A 21,977-nucleotide genomic window follows, 5' to 3' on the forward strand; every position below is an offset into this window, starting at 1 on the left:
TTTGAGCTGAAGAGCTGAGGGACAGCTCCCAGGCCAGAGTTCAAGCCTCATGACCAACAAAGACAAAAAGAGGCACAAAAATATTTTAAAGCCAGGTGCTGGTGGCTCCCTGAAATCCTACCTACCCAGGAGGCTGAGATCTGAGGATCTTGGTTCAAAGCCAGCCTGGGCAGGAAAGTTTGTGAGAGTCTTATCTCCAATAAACCACTCAGAAAACCAGAAGTGGCACTGTGGCTCAAGTGGTAGAGCACTCGCCTTGAGCTGAAGAGCTGAAGGACAGCGCCCAGGCCGAGTTCAAGCCCATGACTGACATATATATTTATATGTATATAGGTGTGTATGTATATATATGTATATGTGTGTATGTATATATGCATGTAGTAGCAATCATCCATATGTTTAATTTTGTATGTGGATGTTTAACCTTTCTTGGATGGTGGGTAGAAACTCCCATGTCACTCCTGGTTTGTCCCCAAACAACTGAAGACTTTAGATAATTCCAAGCTAGAGGCTGAAACTATGGGAGTGAACACAAATTTTGCAGGTTAACTCATAAAGTAAATTGGTAATCCTAAAGCCATCTAGCGCCTTCATGTGTCCACAGTTTGCTTTTCTGACTGTGCCTCATGACCAACTCTGGCACATCCCTGTGTGGCTGTACATGGTGGTGTGTCTTCTTCAAAGGGGAGAGGGTGGACAAATGGAGAGAGGAAGGGTGGGAGAATACAATCATAATATTCCATGTGTGTATGTGAAATGGGCCCAGGTGACAGGTGTGGCTGGGTGAGGTGGGGAGAGATGGGGAGGATGCCAGGAGATGTGACTTTGATCTTAAAGTGGCAGAGTACAATTACTTAAAGATAAGAAAAATAAGTTTTGCAAACCTTTTCTTCATTCTCACTGGAGTCCTTCCCTGGACTGTTGTGGGCAGTCAGATTTGGTTTGTCTTGGCTGCTCATGAACATGGTAATCTCGGGTTGTGATTTAGGCATTTGGGTTCAGAGATGGTCAGGGTCCTGGCTCCAGCTTGGCCCCCAGGAGCCTGGCTGTGGGCTGCCCACCTGGTTCCCCAGGCCTGCAAACCCCTGGTGTGCATGCTAGGCCCCCCGGGGCCAATGGGAGGGAGCAGGGTCAGGTCTGCAGCTGGGACTGGGAGGTTAGATTCTGGTCTTAGAGATGGACATGCAGGGGGCTGCTCCTGCCACCTGGCAGCTCCCTGGGCTGGGCCACTGGCCCCACTGGACTCTGGGTTGCAGGCTAGTAGCTAGGCTGCTGCAACTCTCTTGGGCTGCTCCAGTGGCCAAGCAGCTCCCAGAGCTGGGCCACTCCCCCAGCTCAACTGCCTGGCTGTGCTGAAGCTAGGCCTCTCCTGCCTGGGGCTGCCACCACTGTCTCAGTCTCTCTCCATGCTGTCTGGTCGGGGTTGCGGGGATTTTCCAAAGCAGCACCCTGCCAGTGAGTCTCTAAGCTGCTGGCTGCCAGGACAGGGCAGGAGACAGGGAGGGAGAAGGGGGCGGGGGGGGGGGGGGGGGGGAAAGGAAGGGAGAAGGGGAAGGGAGTGGGAGGAGCTTCTCGCCATTCTCCTTCTCACAAGGAAGTTGTGATCCCTGTGCAGTTCCTGTGACTCTTACATATCTGCTGTGGTCGGAGAGGGCCTTAGGACCCAGATTTCGGGCTGGGTTACAGCCAGAGCAGCTGCTCCCCTTGATTGGCCTCCATCTCACCCTCTCTGCATGAAGAGTCACAGTTACCTAAGTGAGGTAAGGAGTCCAGTTCTTGCTTGGCTGTTTCCCCCATTTCCTCCCCCTCCCCTCCCTCCAAGTTGGGAAGTTCCTTTCCAGCTTAGTGACCCCTGAGCACTACTGCTGCATGGGCTCACCCTTGGTGCCCCCATTTCTATGATGCCCCTTCCCCAAGGTAGATAAACACACACACACATACGGAAAACGGAGGTGGGGGGTAGCAGAAGGGAGGGAAAGGATTGGTGTTCCATGAATTGGTTTCTTCCTTTTTTACCCTCCCCAATATGAATAGCTTTACCTGCTTCCTGATGATATGAATACAACATGATCATGATTGAAAACTCAGTATGAGAAAAGAATAGTGAAGAATGTTATAATGCCCCCCACCCCCATAAAGAAACCTTTAACTTCTCTGGATTTACTTCTGCTTTTGCCATCAGACCCAGGGCAATGTGATGACAGCACTGGCAACAACAACAGATGATTCCTTTGAGGGAGAATAAAGGAGGAGGAAAGGGGAAAGGCTGACTAGCAGAGAGCAGAGGCCCAAAAGTCCCTGGTACTTCAGTGAGCTGTGAGGACATGAGATGAGAAAGCTCTGTAGTTGTCAACAGTGTAAACTCAGGACATGAGCAAGTGTGAGCATTCCACACAGGGTGTACTCTTCAGCCTCATGTTGTAGGCCGCCCTTCTGGGTTTAGGCCAGGCCTCTCTGCACAGGACATGTTTACCATGAGCAGATGATATATTGACATTTCCAACACTGCTTTCCAGTTTAGGGGACAAGATAGGCCTTAGGTAGAATATGAGGACACATAAATATTTACTGTGTTTCAATCTTATCAGCAAAACCCAAACAAACCCAGGAGAGTGTGGTTTTCATGTACAGAAGTGCTGTTGAGAAAAGCCTTGGAACTATTGCTCCATCCACTTAACTCTTTGCAGAAGTAATATAATATAGTTCAGTCTTGCATTAGTTTTCTCTGTCTTACTTCCCTGAGGAATCCAGCAATGCTCCATCCCAACATATTACAACCCATTGCCATAGTTATGTACTAGAAGGGGAGGAGGAAAGAAGGTGGGAATGTTCTTCAGTGAAATTACACTTCTAGAAGTTAAGGGCGAAAATTCACCAACAAAAATTGTCTCACCATTTTTTTGTGGGTACTCATTTATTTGAAGATGTCTATATCTTAGTTCTAAAAAATGACTGCTGGAAGTGGCGCTGTGGCTCAAGTGGTAGAGCGTTAGCCTTGAGCTGAAGAGATGAGGGGCAGTGTCCAGGCCAGAGTTCAAGCCCCATGAACAACAAAATAAAAGTAAAAAATGACTTCTTACTTGCATATATAATAAGATTGTCCATGATATCTTGAAGATTCATTGTCTAGATAAATCCTGAATTTCCATATCAGATTCAGGCCAGTTCCTGAAAGAATATGATATGCCCAGGTTTTCAAATTTTAGGAAGTGTTGTGTTTTAGCATTGAAGTCCTCAGAGATGTGTACTTTTCTCTACTATTTACAACTATGCTTACTTCAGTATTGTTCCATTTATATGGAGTGATTTCTATAATCTTATGTTGTTGTCTTGATACCTATTTAAATACACATTTTCCTTCCTAATACCAGAAGCAGGACTCAGCCATCTAGAAACTGATGTCAGATTAGTAGCCCTTCCCAGTTGCTTGTGATCAGCCAAATATTTGTCATAAGCAACTGATGATCCCTGGGGACTGTGTCTTTATAGGACAGCTGAAGGCAGCCTGCTTGCCCAGGCCCATGTATTCCCACACAGGGAAGACCCACTGTGAAGGGATTGTAGTGATTCCTTCAACTCTTGCTTATTGCGTCATCTCTTGGAACTTTGCTTTATTGATTTCAACCCAATTAAAACCTGTTTGCATAACATCCTGAACTGCAGTAAATATGCTGGGTTTGAACCTCCCTCTGCCCTCTCCTCTCTAATATGCTGGGCTTGAGGCCCCTCCCCCGCCCATTTTTCTCTCTCTCATTTCTAATGCCTGATTTATTGGCATACCCTGCACTTCCCAGAAGCTTTCCCTGGACTGTTAGTCAACCTAGTCAGCCTTTACTATGCTTGTGGTCATTCAGCTCTGTTCTTCCATGAGAGACTGTTCTGCATCTTAGACAATATTTAATTGAAAATTTGGTATTTACAGATAAATATTTAATATCTGTTTTAAAATATAAACATTAAGCTCCCTCATCTGGTTCATAAAGGCTTTCCAAATCTACTGTTTTGGTTTTTAATTATGTTAATAGTAAATTTTGCCAAATCATAGTTTTACTTTTTATGCATTAAAGTATTTCTAGCTCTTCTTACATAGAAATTGATATTTTGGTCAGTTGACAAGGCTGTTTCATACCCAAGGCTGGGCTTTAGGATGTATTCAGATTATTTTAAATGCCTTTATTTCTTCTTTATTATATTTTATATCATTTATATTCTGGACTTCCTTTTATATACAGTATACAAGGGAATTTTCAATCTTTTTTTCCTTGAGGTGAATAGCCATTATTTGTTCTGATTGTGTTTCATTAATAGTCTAAGTTGTGCCACCTCTTAAATTCTCATATAAATAAAAGGTAGTGCTGAAGTCTGTATTCTATGCCACTGATAATTTTGTGTAATATTTTGCAAATACTAACTTTAAAAAAATACACTGTTTATTTCTTTTTGAGTTCAGAGATCCTATAAAACATATTACCCTCACATTTTCTCAAAAATTTTGCATGTATTTCCATGGATCTTGATGTTAGATGATTAAGAGTTTGAGGCCAGCCTGGGTAACTAATTCACCAAGAACAAAGAACAACTGGAAACATATATGCACATAATAGCAGAACTCTTAAATATATGAACCTGAAACTGACAGTATTAAAGAGAGAAATAAACAATTCAATAATAAAATATGGAAATTTTAATATCCAGAATTAAACAATGAATTCAACAGCTCATTGGAGTATAAGCAAGATTATAAAAGCCTTGAACAGCAGTATCAAATAATTGGTCTCAACAGACAGTTATAGAATATTACTCAACTGAAGTTGGAACCCAGGACCTGGGCAGTCTCCCTGAGCTTTTACACTTAAGGCTTAGTGCTCTGCCACTTTGAGCCACAGCTCTACTTCCGGTATAGTGTTAATGTAGATGCTGTTGTGTCTTTTTCTTCTAAATATTGTCATTACAAAGATTTTTATGTTTGTCAAGAACATTGCTATGTTTTCTGATCATTAAAGTGGGTTTCCAATGATTTAGTAACCACATCAGCCTTCATTTGAATAGCTATTTAATGGCAAAGTATTTTAAGTGACTACTCCTTTATGCCCATGGTTAAATCACAAGTATTGTTTTAGGTGATTTAGAAGGTAAATTTAATACCTCCTATGCCATTGAATTGAAAGATGTAGAACTACACGTTCAAGTATACTCAAAAAAACATAAATATGCTTAACTTTAAAGAAGCCATCAAAATTTAACATTACAGTGGCAAAAAGTTCATCAAGATTAATTTTAATTATATAAGACCATAACAAAATTGATTCCAGTCCCATTTCACATGTGCTTGTTCTTTGTCTATTGATTATTTTTGAATAGGATTCCCTAAGTAGAGCAGGTTGGATTTAAATACACAATGTATCTGCCTCAACTTTCCAAATATTGGGATTACAAGCATGAACTACCATATAAGAATATCGAGAATATTACTTTAACCTCATTGCCTCTTCCAACAATGGATCACTTTTGATTATTTATTTGACAAGCAGGGGTTATGCATTACTGACTTCCCTGCAAGAGAAGAAACAGATTGTGCTTAGCCAGAAGACAGACCAACAATGAACTCCAAACACTCTTATGTGACACTAAATGATGGTCGCTTGATCCCTGCTCTGGGCTTTGGCACCTACACACCTGAAGAGGTAAGTTATCATTTGATGCATGGTAAAGGAAAATAACCTAGGATGAGAGGAAGTTTATCTATGCTGTCAACACATCCATTTCTTGTCTGAGTATTTTGACTTACTTGGTTCTCAGGTTTGTTTTTTTATTTCCAGGATAGAGCTAAGCCATGTAAACTCCATCAGAGTTGGACTAGTTAATCACAGACCAATTACATTGCATGTCATATTTTCCTGTATTTTTGATGTGGTTCCCAGAAGATCACTGTCTCTCAAATACAACAATACTGCCTGCCAGGTCACTTGCTTGGATGTTGATTGCATTTGGAGTCATTTCTCAGTTTATTTCTATAGTTCATGAAGAGTTCTAGAAGGCAAGATACAGAGAAATCAGAAAGTTGATGGGGGTAGAAAACAGAATAAAAGATAGAAAGGAACTTTTCATTGGGTTTGGGGTAGCCTTTAACATCTGATAGTAAATATTGGATCTGGGATGAATAGAAATTCAATGTTCTATTTTCACACAGGGTGTGAGAGCACTAGCATTTAATTATCTTGTCAATAAAAGAAAGGGGGGAGGTAGGTAGAGCAAAATTGTTTAGGAGGAAGAATTACATATACCATAGTTTTTTAAGAAAAAGAAAGCATATAGTCTTAAAAGAGTCAGGAAGTGGGCATCATGACTCAAAGATCAAGTGTGCAGAATTTGTCAGAGCATTAAGAAGTCATAATCATCAATTAATTAGAATGCAAAGGGCAGGATGGAAGGGGTTCACACTGCAATATCCCTTTCAAAAGGAGATTGGCAAGGCTTTAAGCACTGAAGTCTCTGGCTGCCCTTTGTGAAAACATTTGGTGGGAGTGGTAATGGCAGGAATGGTAAAAGATGGACTTACTTATACGCTAAACATGATAAAAAGAGGCTTCCATCCTTTTTGAGACTTGAAGTGGAAAGGACTACAATTCCTTTCTTTGCTTTGGAAGATTGAAACAGCAAAGAAAAAGAATATGTATCAAGGTTGGTAGGCTCTGCATTATATTATGTTCTTCCCGAGTAAGAAAGAGTAACGGGAAAAATTTAGTCCTTATATTGTACAAGCATGCTCTATAAAGTCCTGTTCATAAAAGTTAAAACAACAAATTCTTTCCCTGATCATGACTTGTAATGACTCAATGTAATGACAGTCACATAGATGCCATTTCTTCTCTAAATATGGTTCCTAGAGCATATGGTATGCATTCTTTCTCTCTTTACCCTTCTTGGTCACCCTAATTATACATTTTCTGATGAATACTGAAATGGAGGCCTGTGTGATGCCTTCTGCCTGAAGTTCCTGTGTGTAGAGAGCCCTGGGAGGCCTTGTGGCTCTGCCCTTTGGAAATATCTTTGGATATAAATCTCTTCCACTTCATTGGTGCTGCTTAGTTGTTTCTAAAGCTGAGCCCCCTGCTCTGGAAAAGAAGGCTGTACATTGTCATCACTTTCTGAAATAAACACAAGGTTGTTTCCCTAAAGATGCTTCCTAGCAATGTCTTTGTCATTTGCATGTTTTTGTTCTCTCTCACTTTTTTTTTCTTTTGTCGGTCGTGGCTTTTGAACTAGGGCACTGTCCCTCAGCTCTTCAGCTCAAGGCAAGTGCTCTACCACTTGCATCAGAGCACCACTTCCAATTTTCTGGTGGTTTATTGGAGATAAGAGTCTCATGGACTTTCCTGCCTGGGCTGGCTTTGAACCGTGATCCTCAGATCTCAGCCTCCTGAGTAGCTAGAATTACAGGCATGAGCCACGGTGCCTGGCTTTCTCTCTCACTTTTTATAAATAATCCACGTTGATTTGGCCATAATTTTATAGACACGGATCAAGAGACCATGGCAGTCATTTTCTCTCAGATTCCAAACTGATCACCATTGTTTTGAGAAGATTGAAAATCATATAGAAGATTTAATAATCATACACTTTTATCTTTCCAAAAGAATAAATTTTAAGCTATCATACATGTGTATTTATAATACATATTGTGTGATGACATTACATCATTGACTAATATAGTCATTATTTTTAACTATTATGTTAAATCACTTGGCTTTTATAATAATCCATTAATAATTTACCAGTTCCAATCTGAATCCCAATAATTATTCTAATACATCAAATTTTAGCCACCTATTCCAAAATGTAATAAATTTAATATATTTTCAATTCCGTTCACTTATGCATAATGTTCAGTAAGGCTGTGTACTACAGAAATCAGTTCATAGGCAAAGTGCATCTTGGTCAATGTTTCTCCACCCACTGCATCTTGCATAGGATGTGGCCACATTTGTATTTGGACATGTGACCCTGGGCAATCAGGTTTCCCCTCAGCCATCTCTTCTAAGGTGATAAAGTAGAAATTAAAGGAATGTATGAAAAACATGCATTTTAGTTCTACCTCGATTGAGCAAAAATTAGAAGAAATCCAAAAGTTCCTTCTACCTCGATTGAGCAAAAATTAGAAGAAATCCAAAAGTTCCTTCTAGCAAAGCAAAGGATGCAATCCATGTATGTGAGAAATGGTGGCTCTGTCCAGTAGTCAACTTGGAGGTAAAGGAAGGGATGTGGACTGATACAGCTTTATAGGCCTAAGGGCTCATTAAGAGTGGCCCACGTGACTGAAGAAGGGAAAAATACATCCCTTATAAGTAGGTCTAGATGGAGGTAGTAATATATGTAATTAATTTTATTGAAATTTTATTGAAGTTTATGTATGAATGGAAATGACATGATGAAATCCTTTACTATGTACAATTAAATATGTGCCAATAAAATAACAAAAATTAACTTCCATAAAAATATAGTGATTCCAACTCTCTTCTTATATGTGAAACATTTCTCCCTTTATATTAGTTCATTTCTAGACCAGTAGTACCATTGATTAATCATTACACAGGAAGTGACACTAACTAACCATTAGGCAGGAGCTAGGATGTAAGTTATTCAGTGTCCTGTGCAGGAAGCAGAAGGAACAACATGAGCTTAGTCAGACAACTGACCAGCCATGAGTTGTAAAGAGCACTGTGTGAAACGAAAACATGATCATTCATCCCCACATTGGGCCTTGGAACCTACACGCCTGAAGAAGTACGTTATCCTATGGGGAAATGTTGGAAAGAATTCTAGAATGATTGGGAGTTGAACTGGGCTATCAAGACTTTGTTACTTCTTGTATGAGTGCTGGGGATTCACTTGGTTCTCAGATCTTCCAGCTATGCTCACACCTACTTGTATATCTAGATTATTTGAGAATATATTTTTCCATCAGCATTTAATCTGTAAAAAAAAAGGAAGCCTGGATGCATAAAAATGTGGTTGATCACCCATTGCTCTCTAGCCAAGTTTGAATGATCAGTCTAGCTCTGGTTGGTATCTACGGACTTTGATGTCTTAGCAGCTATTTAAAGATAACGATGATGAGTGTTCCTAAATGGCTTGTATACAAAAGAGGAGTACAGTTTTGCACTGTCTTCTTTTGAGAGATGGATTTGGCAGGTCCTATCAGAGGACTCCATGTAATATGAAAATCTTGGAAAGTTCTCTAACAGATTTCATTATAGACAGATTTCCCATTTTTGTGAAGGGAGAAAGAATCACAGAAGCTTGTACCAGATTTCTTCTATAATTTTCCTTCCATTCTTACCCTTTGACCTTTACTTAGTGACCTCTTTATATTAATTGGATTATGGAAATAATAGGATTATTTCAATATGCTTAATTCTGCATGAGGTTCCAGATAATATATGAACAGGAGTTGTTTCTGGGGTCTACTATATAATGTATAATACGTATTATATATAATTAACGAAGATTTCATGGGTTTGTAAGGGACTTAGAATGTAAAATTCTTCTTTAGCACAAAGACCCAGAAAATGTGAGTTGAGTTTTGGTCCATGTTCAAAATAAATAAAGATGTAAATAGGGGTGGGAAGATGGTTCAGTGGTACAGTGTTTGCCTTGCATGCATGAGGCTCTGGGTTCCATTCCTCAGCATCACATAAGCAGAAAAAAGCCAGAAGTGGTGCTGTGGCTCAAGTGGTAGAGCACTTGCCTTGAGTTGAAGAGGTGAGATACAGCACCCAGGCCCAGAATTCAGGCCCCATGACTGGCAAAAAAAAAAAAAAAAAAAAAAAAAAAAAAAAAAGATGTAAATAAGTGTCAGTTCTTTTGAATGTAAGTAATTGGATCTGTAGCCTCCAAAACAACATTTGGGGTGTCATTTAGTATCTCAGAAAATGGGAATTCAACGATCAGGTAATGTGGCTTTTGTCAAATATGCCATCTTACAATGATTTGTAGTCCAAATCTCTTTGGTCTTGTCAACTATCCTCTTGGCTTACTCTGGTATCTAGTGATAACTTCTTTCTCCAAATACTACTTCTGGTTGCATCCCTAGGTTCCCAAGAGTAAGGCCTTGGAGGCTACCAAGTTAGCTATAGATGCTGGCTTCCGCCATATTGACACTGCTTACGCATACCAAGTGGAAGAGGAGGTAGGGCAGGCCGTTCGAAACAAGATTGAAGAGGGCACTGTGAAGAGAGAAGATATATTCCTCACCTCAAAGGTATTGTGTCTACAGTGTGTAAGTGTGCAAATGAATGATGTGATATAAACAAGAGAAAATTATGTATGAAATTGAAATATCAGTTGGCAAAATGTGCTTATTGGTGCGCCTTTTATTCTCACTTATTTCCCATAGAGGATATATGACCTAAGTTACCTGTAATCCTAGCCACTCAGGAGGCTGAGAGCTGAGGATCATGGTTCAAAGCCAGCCTGGGCAGGAAAGACGGGGAAGAACCAGAAGTGGAGCTGTGCAAAGAAGCTTGAGCAAAGGAGCTCAGAGACAGTGCTCAGGTCCTACATTCAAACCCAGGACTGATCCACTCACACATACACACACAAAGCAGTTTATAAAGATAATGACTACTTAGTGATTGTATACACATTCATAACATTAAAATGCCTTTATGTTTATGTCCTTAACTCAAAGCACCATTATTTAGAATGGGCTCAGAGGTGATATAGACTATGCCAAAATTATGACTTCCCTTCTCCCCTTGCTTATTTCCTATATTTTCTCCACATTTAGAAGATCAGTTTTTAACACCCATAAAAATCAGAGATTTGATATTTTCTGGATAGTAAATGATTTTCAGTTAAAATGTACTGATTTGTGTAACATGTTGAAATGTTCAAAATGTGTCCCTCCAGCCATGTAAATATAAAGAAGCTAGTTGTTCATATATTCATGAATGAAAGACGTAGAGCAATAATAAATTTAGTAATTCAGAAATTTGAAGTCATTATTACTTGATTAAAAATTATCCTTTTTAAAATGTATTTCCAATTTCTATAAATTGATGAACAATAACCCAATACGATGGGACGCACTTTGACAGGGCAAATAGAAGGAAATCGAAATATGAAGGGTGTGTTTTCCAACATCAGTTTCTTTCCAGTACAGACATGTCAATCTTATAAGATATAAATGTCCATCTTTGGATAATTTATTAATCAAGAACAATTTCTATTCTTCAATTTCTGTAGCTTTGGTGTACTTTCTTTCGTCCAGATCTGGTCCAACCTAGCTTGGAAAGATCACTGGCAAACCTCAAACTGGACTATGTTGACCTCTATCTCATTCATTATCCAGTGCCTATGAAGGTAGGCAATGTATGATAAAGTTGGTGGGTATGAGCATAATTTCCACAAATGGTTGAGTTAAGCTTCTGTCAGGAACTGAAATAAAGTTTATTTGTATGTTTTTCCAACTATGCAAATAAATTAGACAAACATTAATGGATTAAGGGATAGAAACTTCAAGTGTGGCCTATATTTAGAGAATACAGATAACAGCTAGAAATGACTGGGCTTATACAACATTTTCCCTTATCATTACTAGAGGTTTCTTTATTGTTTCTCAGCTTTTTCTATTGGTGGTAAATGTGGCTTTGAAACAGTTTAAGTTTCATGGCCATTAGCGATCAGTAGTTTCTCCACAACTCCCATGATCAAGGGCCGACTTGCCTTGAGCCTTCTTTAGCCATCTTTAGTTCCAGTAGGTAAAGAATCTTCATAGTTAAGGCAGGTTCAAGATGGATATCCATTGTTGTTGATGGTCCTTTCCAGAGAATCTTGCACATTTTAGGTTAGAAGAAACTGTAGTAATAAGCAGAGTTACCTATGTGAAGTAGGATATTTCAGAAGGCCGGGTGGAAGGATTATTTAAAAATACTGTATACAGGGGCTGGGAAGGTGGCTCAGTGGTGGAGCGCTTGCCTTGCATGCCTGAAGCCCTGGGTTCGATTCCTCAGCATCACAGAAGCAAAAAGAAAAAAGCCGGAAGTGGCGCTGTGGGTTGAGTGGTAGAGCACTAGCCTTGAGCTGAAGAGCTGAGGGACAGTGCCCAGGCCAGAGTTCAGGCCTCAGGACTGGAACCCCCCCAAAATAATAATACTCTAAATATAATCAGCATTAGAGAATAGAGTAACTCATTCACCCAAATATTTCTAAGAACTTAGTACACAAGCCACTTGGTAGAGCTCAGTATAGGAAGTGAGTGAGGTTCTACTTGCTTTCTTGTATGTTCAGTGAATCATTCATTCTCTTTCATACATGGAGAAGTATTTCATGGGTAACCAATGTGTAATTAGTGAGGCAGATGTAATTACTTCTTTTTTAAAAATAAGTTTTTTATTTTGAAAATACTGTACAGAGGTGTTACAGTTACATGATCAAGGTAATGAGAAAATTTCTTATCCAACATTGTTGCCTGCTTCTTTTCTAGCAAGGGGATGACCTTTTTCCAACCGATGAACATGGGAAGTCAATATTGGACACAGTGGATTTCTGTGCCACGTGGGAGGTGAGTGAGTATTTGAAAGAAAGGCAACAGAGGAAGCTAGAAGAGGAGAGCTGGGTGGTATGTCTAGGTCAGAGAATGGGGTACATTACGTTGGCTGTGGACAATCATTAGGTTTATGAGGATGTTATGCTGGAGCAGTTGATGAATGCATTGATGGAAAACTATAGAGAAAAACGGAGAGAAGCAGAATTGAAGGCAATAGGAATAGACATCTTTGTCCTCTTATGTAGTAATGTCTTCAATTCTACAATAAGGACCCAGAGATTCCTTTTCTGGCCATTACATCTTTTGTTATTATCTTTATCAGTTTCTCCTCTGCAAATCAATTCTAATGAGTTTAATTGTCATTTCTAGCCAGTGAAGGTAGTGGAGTTCTGGTTTTGTTTTATTTTGATTTTTTTGGCAACACTGGGAAATCAAACACAGAGCCAAGGTAACGTCAGTTTCTCTACCACTGAGCACCACGTCTGGCTTTTTCTGTTTATGTGGTGTTGAGAATCAAACCCAGGTCCTCCTGCATGCAAGGCAAGCACTCTACCTCTGAGCCACCTTCCCAGTCCTGACTGTATTCTTTTGAACAGTTCCATCTCGCATTTTTGTTGATGCATGTCTTCACTTCCACTTGCTCTGCAGGCCATGGAAAAGTGTAAGGATGCAGGGTTGGCCAAATCCATCGGAGTGTCCAACTTCAATCACCGGCAGCTAGAGCAGATCCTGAACAAGCCAGGACTCAAGCACAAACCTGTCTGCAATCAGGTGAGCTGTCTTAGTCTCTTCTTTTCCTTTTATTTCATTTTCATTTTTCTTTATTAGTATAAGATTTTTTTAAATTTTTGACTTTTCAATTGATCTCATTTGACTGGAAGGAAAGATTCTATCACCAATGTCTTTGTCTCAGAGAATGTAGAAGTCTCTCAATGGTGTCTCTGACTAGTAATTCTTTGTTTAAATGAGAGCACACATTAGTGTCTAGTGGATGCAGATTCTGGGCATATATCTAGAATGCAGCATTTGTTAAGTACAATTGAGTTTGGAAGAATGGTAAAATATTGGACTACAGTAATGAATTACAATTAATGGGATACGTCTGAGATTGTCAGAGAAGATTGGGCTGATAATAAAGATAGAGTGAACTCTTGATAGACATTGGTAAGGGCTTGCGTGAAGTTTCAATGCTTCTGTCTTCATCTTGGCTTACATGGCTATTGGTACACCTACGTTGAAAAGAAAGTGAAAACTGTGAAGGCTGTCCATGTTAGACTGCTCATGCCATCTGTTTAAAGTGACACTAAAGGTAGAAGAAATGCACTCTGAGTAACTTACAGCAGAACACAGAGCTGACTCAATGTCAGAAAATCATTTAGCGTCTGTTTGCTTTCTGACCTCAGATATTTCAAGAATATGTCTTCTTTGTCTGTTTCCATAGGTCATTTTCTTTTTGAATCTTTCTACACATAAGTGAGCATCTTTGATTTAAAAATAAAAATATCCCTTAAGTCTTTATATACTTATCGACCCATTATGAATTTCCAAAAATATTAGAATGTTAACGTAGGTATAATATTAGACTTCCCTAATGTTTGCCACTAAATATATCTAACATTTAGAATAACTGATAGCTTGATACAAAATATTCATGTTCTGGGGCTGGGAAGGTGGCTCAGTGGTAGAGCGCTTGCCTTGCATGCTCGAGGCCCTGGGTTCGATTCCTCAGCACCACATAAGCAAAAAGTAAAAAGCCGGAAGTGGCGCTGTGGCTCAAGTGGTAGAGCGCTAGCCTTGAGCTGAAGAGCTGAGGGACAGCGCCCAGGCCCAGAGTTCAGGCTCCACGACCGGACCCAAAAAAAAAAAAATATTCATGTTCTCAATCCTGTATCAAAATTAATATGCTGGTGAGTCTACAACCAAATCAGTAATATTTTGCTGAATCTCTTTGGAGCAAATAGTAGACATAATTCTTCCATATGGGCGGTCTTCTCGTATATATGTCCTAGAAATAAAGAGTTCCCTCACATAAACTTCCATTATTCTACCCCAAGATATTCATGGGAATTTCATCTCAACATCTAAATCCAGTATGTATTCAAATTTCCCACAGTTCTACTGAGAATTCTACTGAGCTGTTGTTTTGGTCCTCAGACTTGTTATTGTGAATCACTCACCAAATTCAAATTTCTTGCAAGTGTTTTAGAGGCATTTCCTTTTGGTTTGTTTCCTGATTAGAATTTCTTATATCTTTGAAATGATAAGAAATTACCTGGTTATAAAGAGGTAATTGTGTTTAGTATTGATAATGTGGTCCACAATACTGAGTTACTCAAGAAAATTACTTTAAAAAGCAAACTCTGGTAATAGAGATAAAAAATTGATTTTTATAACAAGAAATTCACTTCATCTTGGTCATTTTAACTCAGATTTAATGTTCCATGTGTTCTCATTGTTCAGCTTTGTTTAATTTTTTTAACATTTCTCCTTTATGTCAACACTGGGTTCAGACGTAATGTGATAGCATTGTGTCTTATTCGTGTGTAGGTAGAGTGCCATCCATATCTCAACCAGGGCAAGCTGCTGGATTTCTGCAAGTCAAAGGATATTGTTCTGGTGGCCTATGGTGCTCTAGGAACTCAAAGATACAAACGATGGTAATAAGTCCAGCAGGGAATTTGCTTAGAATGTTACTGTTGAAGAGGTATCTTCAGTCCCATAGGCTCTGCTTTCCTGTTATATGGGTTGTGGGGCTTGAACTCAGGGTCTGGGTGCTGTCACAGCTTCACTTCTGGTTTTCTGGTGCTTAATTGGAAATAACAGTCTCATGGGAGCTGGGGCTGGGAAGGTGGCTCAAATGCTAGAGCACTAGCCTTGAGCTGAAGAGCTGAGGGACAGTTCCTAGGTCCAGAGTTCAGTCCCCACGTCCAGATCCCCTCCCCAGTCTCTCAAAAAAAAGAGAAAAGAGTATCATGGGCTTTCCTGCCTGGATTGGCTTCCAACCAAGACCTTCAGATCTTAGCCTCCTGAGTAGCTAGGATTACAGGCCTGAGCCACCGACCCCAGCTTAGCCTCAGCTCTTTAAAGTATATTCTGAACTGGCTCAGGGGAAAATTTGTATTTAAATGTACTCCTTTTGCTAAGCTAGTACTTCTGGTCTAAAATGGGCACTCAAATGCATTCTGGAAGTCTCCTAACAAAACTGAGTACTCAGCCTCTGGAGTTCAGCACTTCTGTCTCTCCTTTCAGGGTGGACCAGAGCTCCCCTGTACTCTTGAATGATCCAGTTCTGAGTGCCTTGGCAAAAAAGTACAATAGAAGTACAGCTCTGATTGCTCTTCGCTACCAGGTGCAACGAGGGGTTGTGACCCTGGCTCAGAGTTTCAAAGAACAGGAGATGAAAGAGAATTTGCAGGTAATAAGGGTGCTGTTGCCATCAGGGCTCCTGTTCACTGTTTATTCCTCTTCACGTGAATCCTCTGAACACATTTCTGGATCTAATGGTTGTTTGTGGTATTTCTTAGGCCCATGAGATTCCCAGTGCTCTTGAAAATTTTTTCTTCTAATTTACCATAGAAAAGAGAATAGCCATAATGAATTAGGATTGGAAGAGCAATGAGAATTTTGTTTTAGAATTAATTCATCCATGCACAGCATATCCCTGTGCCGCTGACATCATTGTTTCTTAATTGAGGGCCGTGAAGTTTTTTAATTTAAGTTTTATTATAAAGGTGATGTCCAAAGGGGTTACAGTTACATGTCAGGTAATGAGTACATTTCTTTTTGAACAGTGTTACTTCCTCCCTGATTTTGTCCCACTTTTCCCACTCCTGAACCCTCTGCCCCCAAATTGTATACTTCATTTCCAATATCGCATCAACAAATATATCTACTGAATTGGTTCATCCCACATTTTGTGATTCCTCTTTCCCTCCCCAAGTAAGATAAACTTATATACAAGACAAAGGATACAAAAATGAAAAACAGGGACGACTGGGAAGAAACAAAAGGAAAAGGGGGAAAGAAAAACATAACTGCACATAATGCTGTAAAAAATCTCTTGTTTCTACTTCTTGGAGCCCATTTGGATATGCATTATTTTATATGGTCGTATGCATGTAACTGTTGAGCCATCATGATCTTCTCATAAGAATATCCTCCTTTGTTTCACTGTGCAAATGTTTGGAGTGCTATTTAATTCATCATGCCCAAGTGTAATTATTTGTCTTCTAATATCCTTTGAATTTACTTGTAGATTTATATACATATTCTGGTTATTACAAATGAGAGAAATCCTGTAATCTGTGTTTCTTTGGTTCTGGCTTACTTCTCTTAATATATTTTTTCTAAAGTCTCTTCATTTCCTTACGAATGGGGCAATGTCATTCTTTCTGATGGAAGCATAGAATTCCATTGTGTAGGTATACGATATTTTGTTGATCATTTCATGCACTGAGGGGCATCTGAGTTGCTTCCATATCTAGCTATGGGTAAATAATACTCCAGTGAACATGGTTGTGCTTAAGGCTTTAGTGTGGTCAGGTTTGTTGTCATTTGGGTAAATTAAGTCCATGATTTTTATCTGCAAGTTATTATGGTTCTGTTTTGCATTTTCTTGTATATCAATACTTTAACTTCCTTACCTTAAGTTTCTTCACTGATTAGTTAAATTCTTTCCTGTTTTTCCATTGATCTAGGTTGATAGCCCTTTCCTTTCCCAGTAGATCACTTCTGTTATACTATTACTATACTAGTTATAAAACAAACCATCCATACTAGAGTGTTTATTTAGTTCACGATCCTATTGTTAAGCAGGTCACCAGTGTCTCGCACCTGTAATCCTAGCTACTCAGGAGGCTGAGATCTGAGGACCTGGGTTCAAAGCCAATCTGGGCAGGAAAGTCTGTAATACTCTTATCTCCAATTTGTCACCAGCAAAATGAGAGTAGTGCTGTAGCTCAAAGTGGTCAAGCACTAGCTTTGTGGGAAAAAGATCAGGGAGAGCACCAGGGACTGAGTTCAGCCCCTGGGGTGAACAAAAAGCAAAAATAAACGGTCATATCGTTTTGAATCTTGCCCTTAGTTCAGCCTAAGTTCAGTAAAGGTTTTTCTATCTAGGCTAAGTTTGCAGAAATGTCAAGAACTGTCACATATTTTCAGGAAAATCAAACTATTCTGTCTTGTGAAAGTGATTGGGCCGGTTTCTGGTCTCCTCAGCCCTCTATTAACTTCTTCCAACTAGTGCAGGGTTTGCACCTTCACTTAGTCATATACCAAGGCAATGTGTATCTACTTACATGCCTTCAAGGGCCAGGCTCAGAAATGATACATCAGGGCTGGGAAGGTGGCTCAGTGGTAGAGCGCTTGCCTTGCATGCATGAGGCCCTGGGTTCGATTCCTCAGCACCACATAAGCAAAAAAGAAAAAAAGCTGGAAATGGTGCTGTGGCTCAAGTGGTAGAGTGTTAGCCTTGAGCTGAAGAGCTGAGGGACAGCGCCCAGGCTCAGAGTTCAGGCACCACGACAGGACCCCCCCCCAAAAATGATACATTATTGGTTTTGCAAAATGCTAGTGAGTTACACAGTAGGCAGATTCAAGTGATGCAAGAGTAAAAACATCTCCTACTGGAAGAAGTTGGAAATTTATGCAACAAAGAGTATGAAAACTGGGAAGTATAATTATAGGAAGGCATTTTAATAATTTGCATTCATCTATTCTCAATAGGAGCTATTTTTTCAAGTCTTGATATATCAGAATATCTCCTCCTGTCTGTATGCTTGCTTTGGTGTGTTCTCTGTACAAAAGTTTCTTCTGGAATTGTAGCATCCATCCCTTTGCTATGTCTCTGGTTAGTGTCAGGTCTTTTGTACTTTGGAAACATACTAATATCCTACTTCATTGTGTTACTTACATTTCTCTAATTCAATTGTAGCATTTTTAAACAACTTGAAATAAAGATCTATGTATATATACATAATTTTAAAATGGTAATCAAATGTTCTCAGTGAGAGTAATGACATTTATGGCTTCTTTCCTACCTTTGAATGTTTCATTTTCTCTCCCTTATTGGCTTATCAGTGCTAGAACCTCAGTCCTGCTGTTCCATATGGAAAAATATTTCCTTTGTGTTCTTGAAGAGTGTCTTAGGTATCTTTGACAGATTATTCTGTTACACTTAGAATAACTTTGCTAAAGTCTTCCCAGAATAAGTCCATTTTGCTCTAATATCTAATTTTTAGAAAAAATTCTGAAATATTAATCTAATTTCATTACAGTGATTATTTTTCTGGTCTCTGCTTCTGTCCATGTCCTCTTTCTTTTGCTCAATCTCTCTCTCACATACATACATACATACATACATACATACATACATACATTCATAATACATTCGTATGTATACACACATACACCACATTATGTAGCAACTCCTAAAATTTGTTTTGTTCTTTAAGTGTTCCAAATTTATTCAGCTCCTTTATCCTTTTAAAGTGATATAATTAGCAATTGGACAATGCCTGATTTCAATTATGTTGAAAAGATTCTTCATTTAAATGTTCATTGATTAATATGGAAATCTAACTATCCATTAAAATATTTGAATTGTGTTGTTTCAAAACTTGCTGTTGATTCTACGGTAACTTCTATATCTGTGAAACTAAAATCTTTTTATAACATCAGTAGTGTTTCTGGGTCAGCTACTTTTCAGGCCTTCATTTGTATATGGTATCTTGTTTTTCAATATAATTATGCTTTCAAGAAATTTGTCCAATGTTTTAAATGCTGGCTATTAAATCTGATTTACTTGGATAGTCAATGTACCATATAAATATTTAAATTTTTTTCTGCTTGTGTGATAGGTTTTTGGATTCCAGTTATCTTTAGAAGACATGAAAATGATAGATGGCCTGAATAGAAATTTCAGATATCTTCCTGCTGAGTTGTAAGTAACTTTATTATTTTATATTAAGCTTCAAGTTATTTTAGTATCAAATCTCATCCTTCCTTATTAGAAGTCAAATGTTGCAATTGCTTCACCAGTGGTTCCAGTGTGCGAGTTAATGGAACATTTGTTTTTGAGTTTCGGGAACTAGGAATATCTCAGTGCAGAAGATAATGAAATTATTGAGAAAACTGAAATGAAAGCAAGTGAATGCTGTTTCCCTCAGGAGGAAACTTTTAGTCATCAAAAATGTCTTCCCAGCTGGGTGCCAGTGGCTCACACCTGTAATCCTAGCTTCTCAGGAGGCTGAGCTCTGAGGATCATGGTTCAAAGCCAGCCTGGGGATGAAAAGTCCATGAGACTCTTATCTCCAATAAACCACTAGAAAACTGGAGTGGCACTGTGGATCAAATGGTAGAGTATTGCCTTGAGCTGAAGAGCTGAGGGACAGCACCCAGGCCCAGAGTTCAAGATCCACAACTGACAAAAAAAAATAAAAAGAAAAAAGAAAAGTCTTCCAAACTAGGCTCTGGTGGCTCAAGCTTGTAACCCTAGCTACTCAGAAGGCTGAGATCTGAGGATCATGGTTCAAAGCTAGCCCAGGCAGAAAAGTCCCCATGAGACTCTTATCCCAAATTAACCACTCAAAAACTGAAAGTGACCCTGTGGCGCACAGTGGTTAAGTGCTAACATTGAGAAAAAGAGCTCAGGAAAAGTGCCTAATCCCTGAATTCAAACCACATGACCAACAAAAAAATGTGTTCCTTCATGGTCTATGTGAAGACTGTGAAAATGGGCATATATCATAAATGACTTCAATCTCAGGGTATATATCTCTTTGATTGTGAATAATCTTAATTCATAATATTGGTAAATGTAATCCTATTTGACAGGGAAATAGCAAATCTACAATAGCATTATTCACTATCACTGTTAATATTTTTATTAATATAGAGAAAGATGAAGACTAGGTAGGGATATAATACCATGAGATAAAAAAATTCATTCTCTCTGTTAAATACAATAAAAAATTCATACTGTCTGTTAAATACGTCAATAGCTAAAGTTTCTTTATCACTTTGTATTTTGTATTGGTAAATATAGAGCACTACCCATTCTATCTTACCATGACTCCTTCCATGTCTGAATCTAATACAATATGTTATACATTGGTAATGGATAGTAAATAATATAACAAAATAGTACATTTATTTACTTATATTCATAAGTTAATTAGTAAAATTAAAATTGCATTTATAGCCCTAAACAATAAGGTTTAAATTATTTTTGTGTTGGTTAGTATGTGAAGTTGTCTCTGTACTTAGCTTGATATAAGTGATTTCTTTTCCCTTTGAGAAACTGAAATAAAAAGGGCCATTTTCCTTTGGTCAATGGACACATACAACAAAGGGAGAAGTATGTATCCATGCTCATTCTCATGCTTCCCATGTGCTCTGTTCTGGAAAGGGAATATAGTTGGGAAATAGTTCTTATATTTAAAAACTGCTTGCTGCAAAATTACATTCATGAAAGTTAGAATGGCAAATTTTTAGCCTCTTCAGAAAATGTAAGGACTAGATTTTAACTGAATGGTAATTTTGTAGATATAACATATGAACTTCTATAAAAACGGATCCTAGAGCTTATGGTATGCATTCTTTGTCTTTGTAGCCTTCTTGGTCACCCTAATTATCCGTTTTCTGATGAATACTGAAATGGAAGTATGTGTGACGTCTTCTGCCTGAAGCTCCTGTGTGTTTCCTGGGAGGCCTTGTGGCTCTGCCCTTGAGATATATCTGTTCCACTCCATTGCTGCTGCTCAGCGGTTACACTCAGCTAAAGCTGAGTCCTGTCCCCTCCTCTCATCCATTCAGTCACCCCTAAAAGAGAAGGATTTCCAATTTCATCACTTGTTTAAATAAATTAAAGTTGTTTCCTTGAAGATCTGTCTTACCCCTGTCACTATGACTTGCATGTTGTGTTTCTTATCACCTCATTGTGACCCAAGACTGGCTAGAAGTCTGAAGGTTGAGATTAGAAGACTATAATACTGATAGCTTGTTTTGTTTCAGACTAAGTAATGAGATATAGCCCCTTTGGCCTTGAGCATGTGATCTCCCTGCCTCAACCATCTGAGTGCCAGGATTATAGGCATGCATCATTACACTAGGCTATTAATGGCCACACTGTGGACATTTAGGGAGGTGATGATGGTCTTGTTTTCAGGATTCAGGAAAATAATGGTTAGGAGGAAATTAACAGTCAATGTTCCTCCAGTGCATGACATTTAGTTGAAGGTTCTTAGTGTTGAAGGAGAGATACAGTGCAAGGATGATCACTGGTCTCAGGGCAGCTCCATATCGAAGCACCTAGAAACTGGAGAGTGAAGTATTCCTGTGCAGGTTTGAACTCTGGTGAAGTGGTGAGTCATCAGCAGTGATCAAGAGCAGGATTGAGATGAGATGGTAGGTCGGCAGGAAGGAGTTG

At 39.0% G+C, this 21,977-nt stretch overlaps 1 protein-coding gene across 1 annotated transcript; it reads left to right on the forward strand.

Annotated features, from left to right (window-relative positions):
• The first annotated feature begins 1,438 nt into the window (after positions 1-1,438).
• LOC138805661 (aldo-keto reductase family 1 member C13-like) lies at positions 1,439-21,432 on the forward strand. The gene is made up of 11 exons (XM_069990564.1): positions 1,439-1,455; positions 1,616-1,760; positions 5,532-5,684; positions 10,094-10,261; positions 11,248-11,364; positions 12,488-12,565; positions 13,199-13,321; positions 15,098-15,207; positions 15,800-15,965; positions 19,408-19,490; positions 21,162-21,432. The coding sequence occupies exons 3-11, from the start codon at positions 5,601-5,603 to the stop codon at positions 21,202-21,204; spliced, it is 972 nt and encodes a 323-aa protein (XP_069846665.1). The 5' UTR covers positions 1,439-1,455; positions 1,616-1,760; positions 5,532-5,600; the 3' UTR covers positions 21,205-21,432.
• The last annotated feature ends 545 nt before the right edge of the window (positions 21,433-21,977 follow it).

This window comes from Dipodomys merriami, unplaced genomic scaffold (genome assembly GCF_024711535.1).
Source record: "Dipodomys merriami isolate MVZ:Mamm:240054 unplaced genomic scaffold, mDipMer1.0.p SCAF_4, whole genome shotgun sequence".
NCBI lineage: Eukaryota > Metazoa > Chordata > Mammalia > Rodentia > Heteromyidae > Dipodomys > Dipodomys merriami.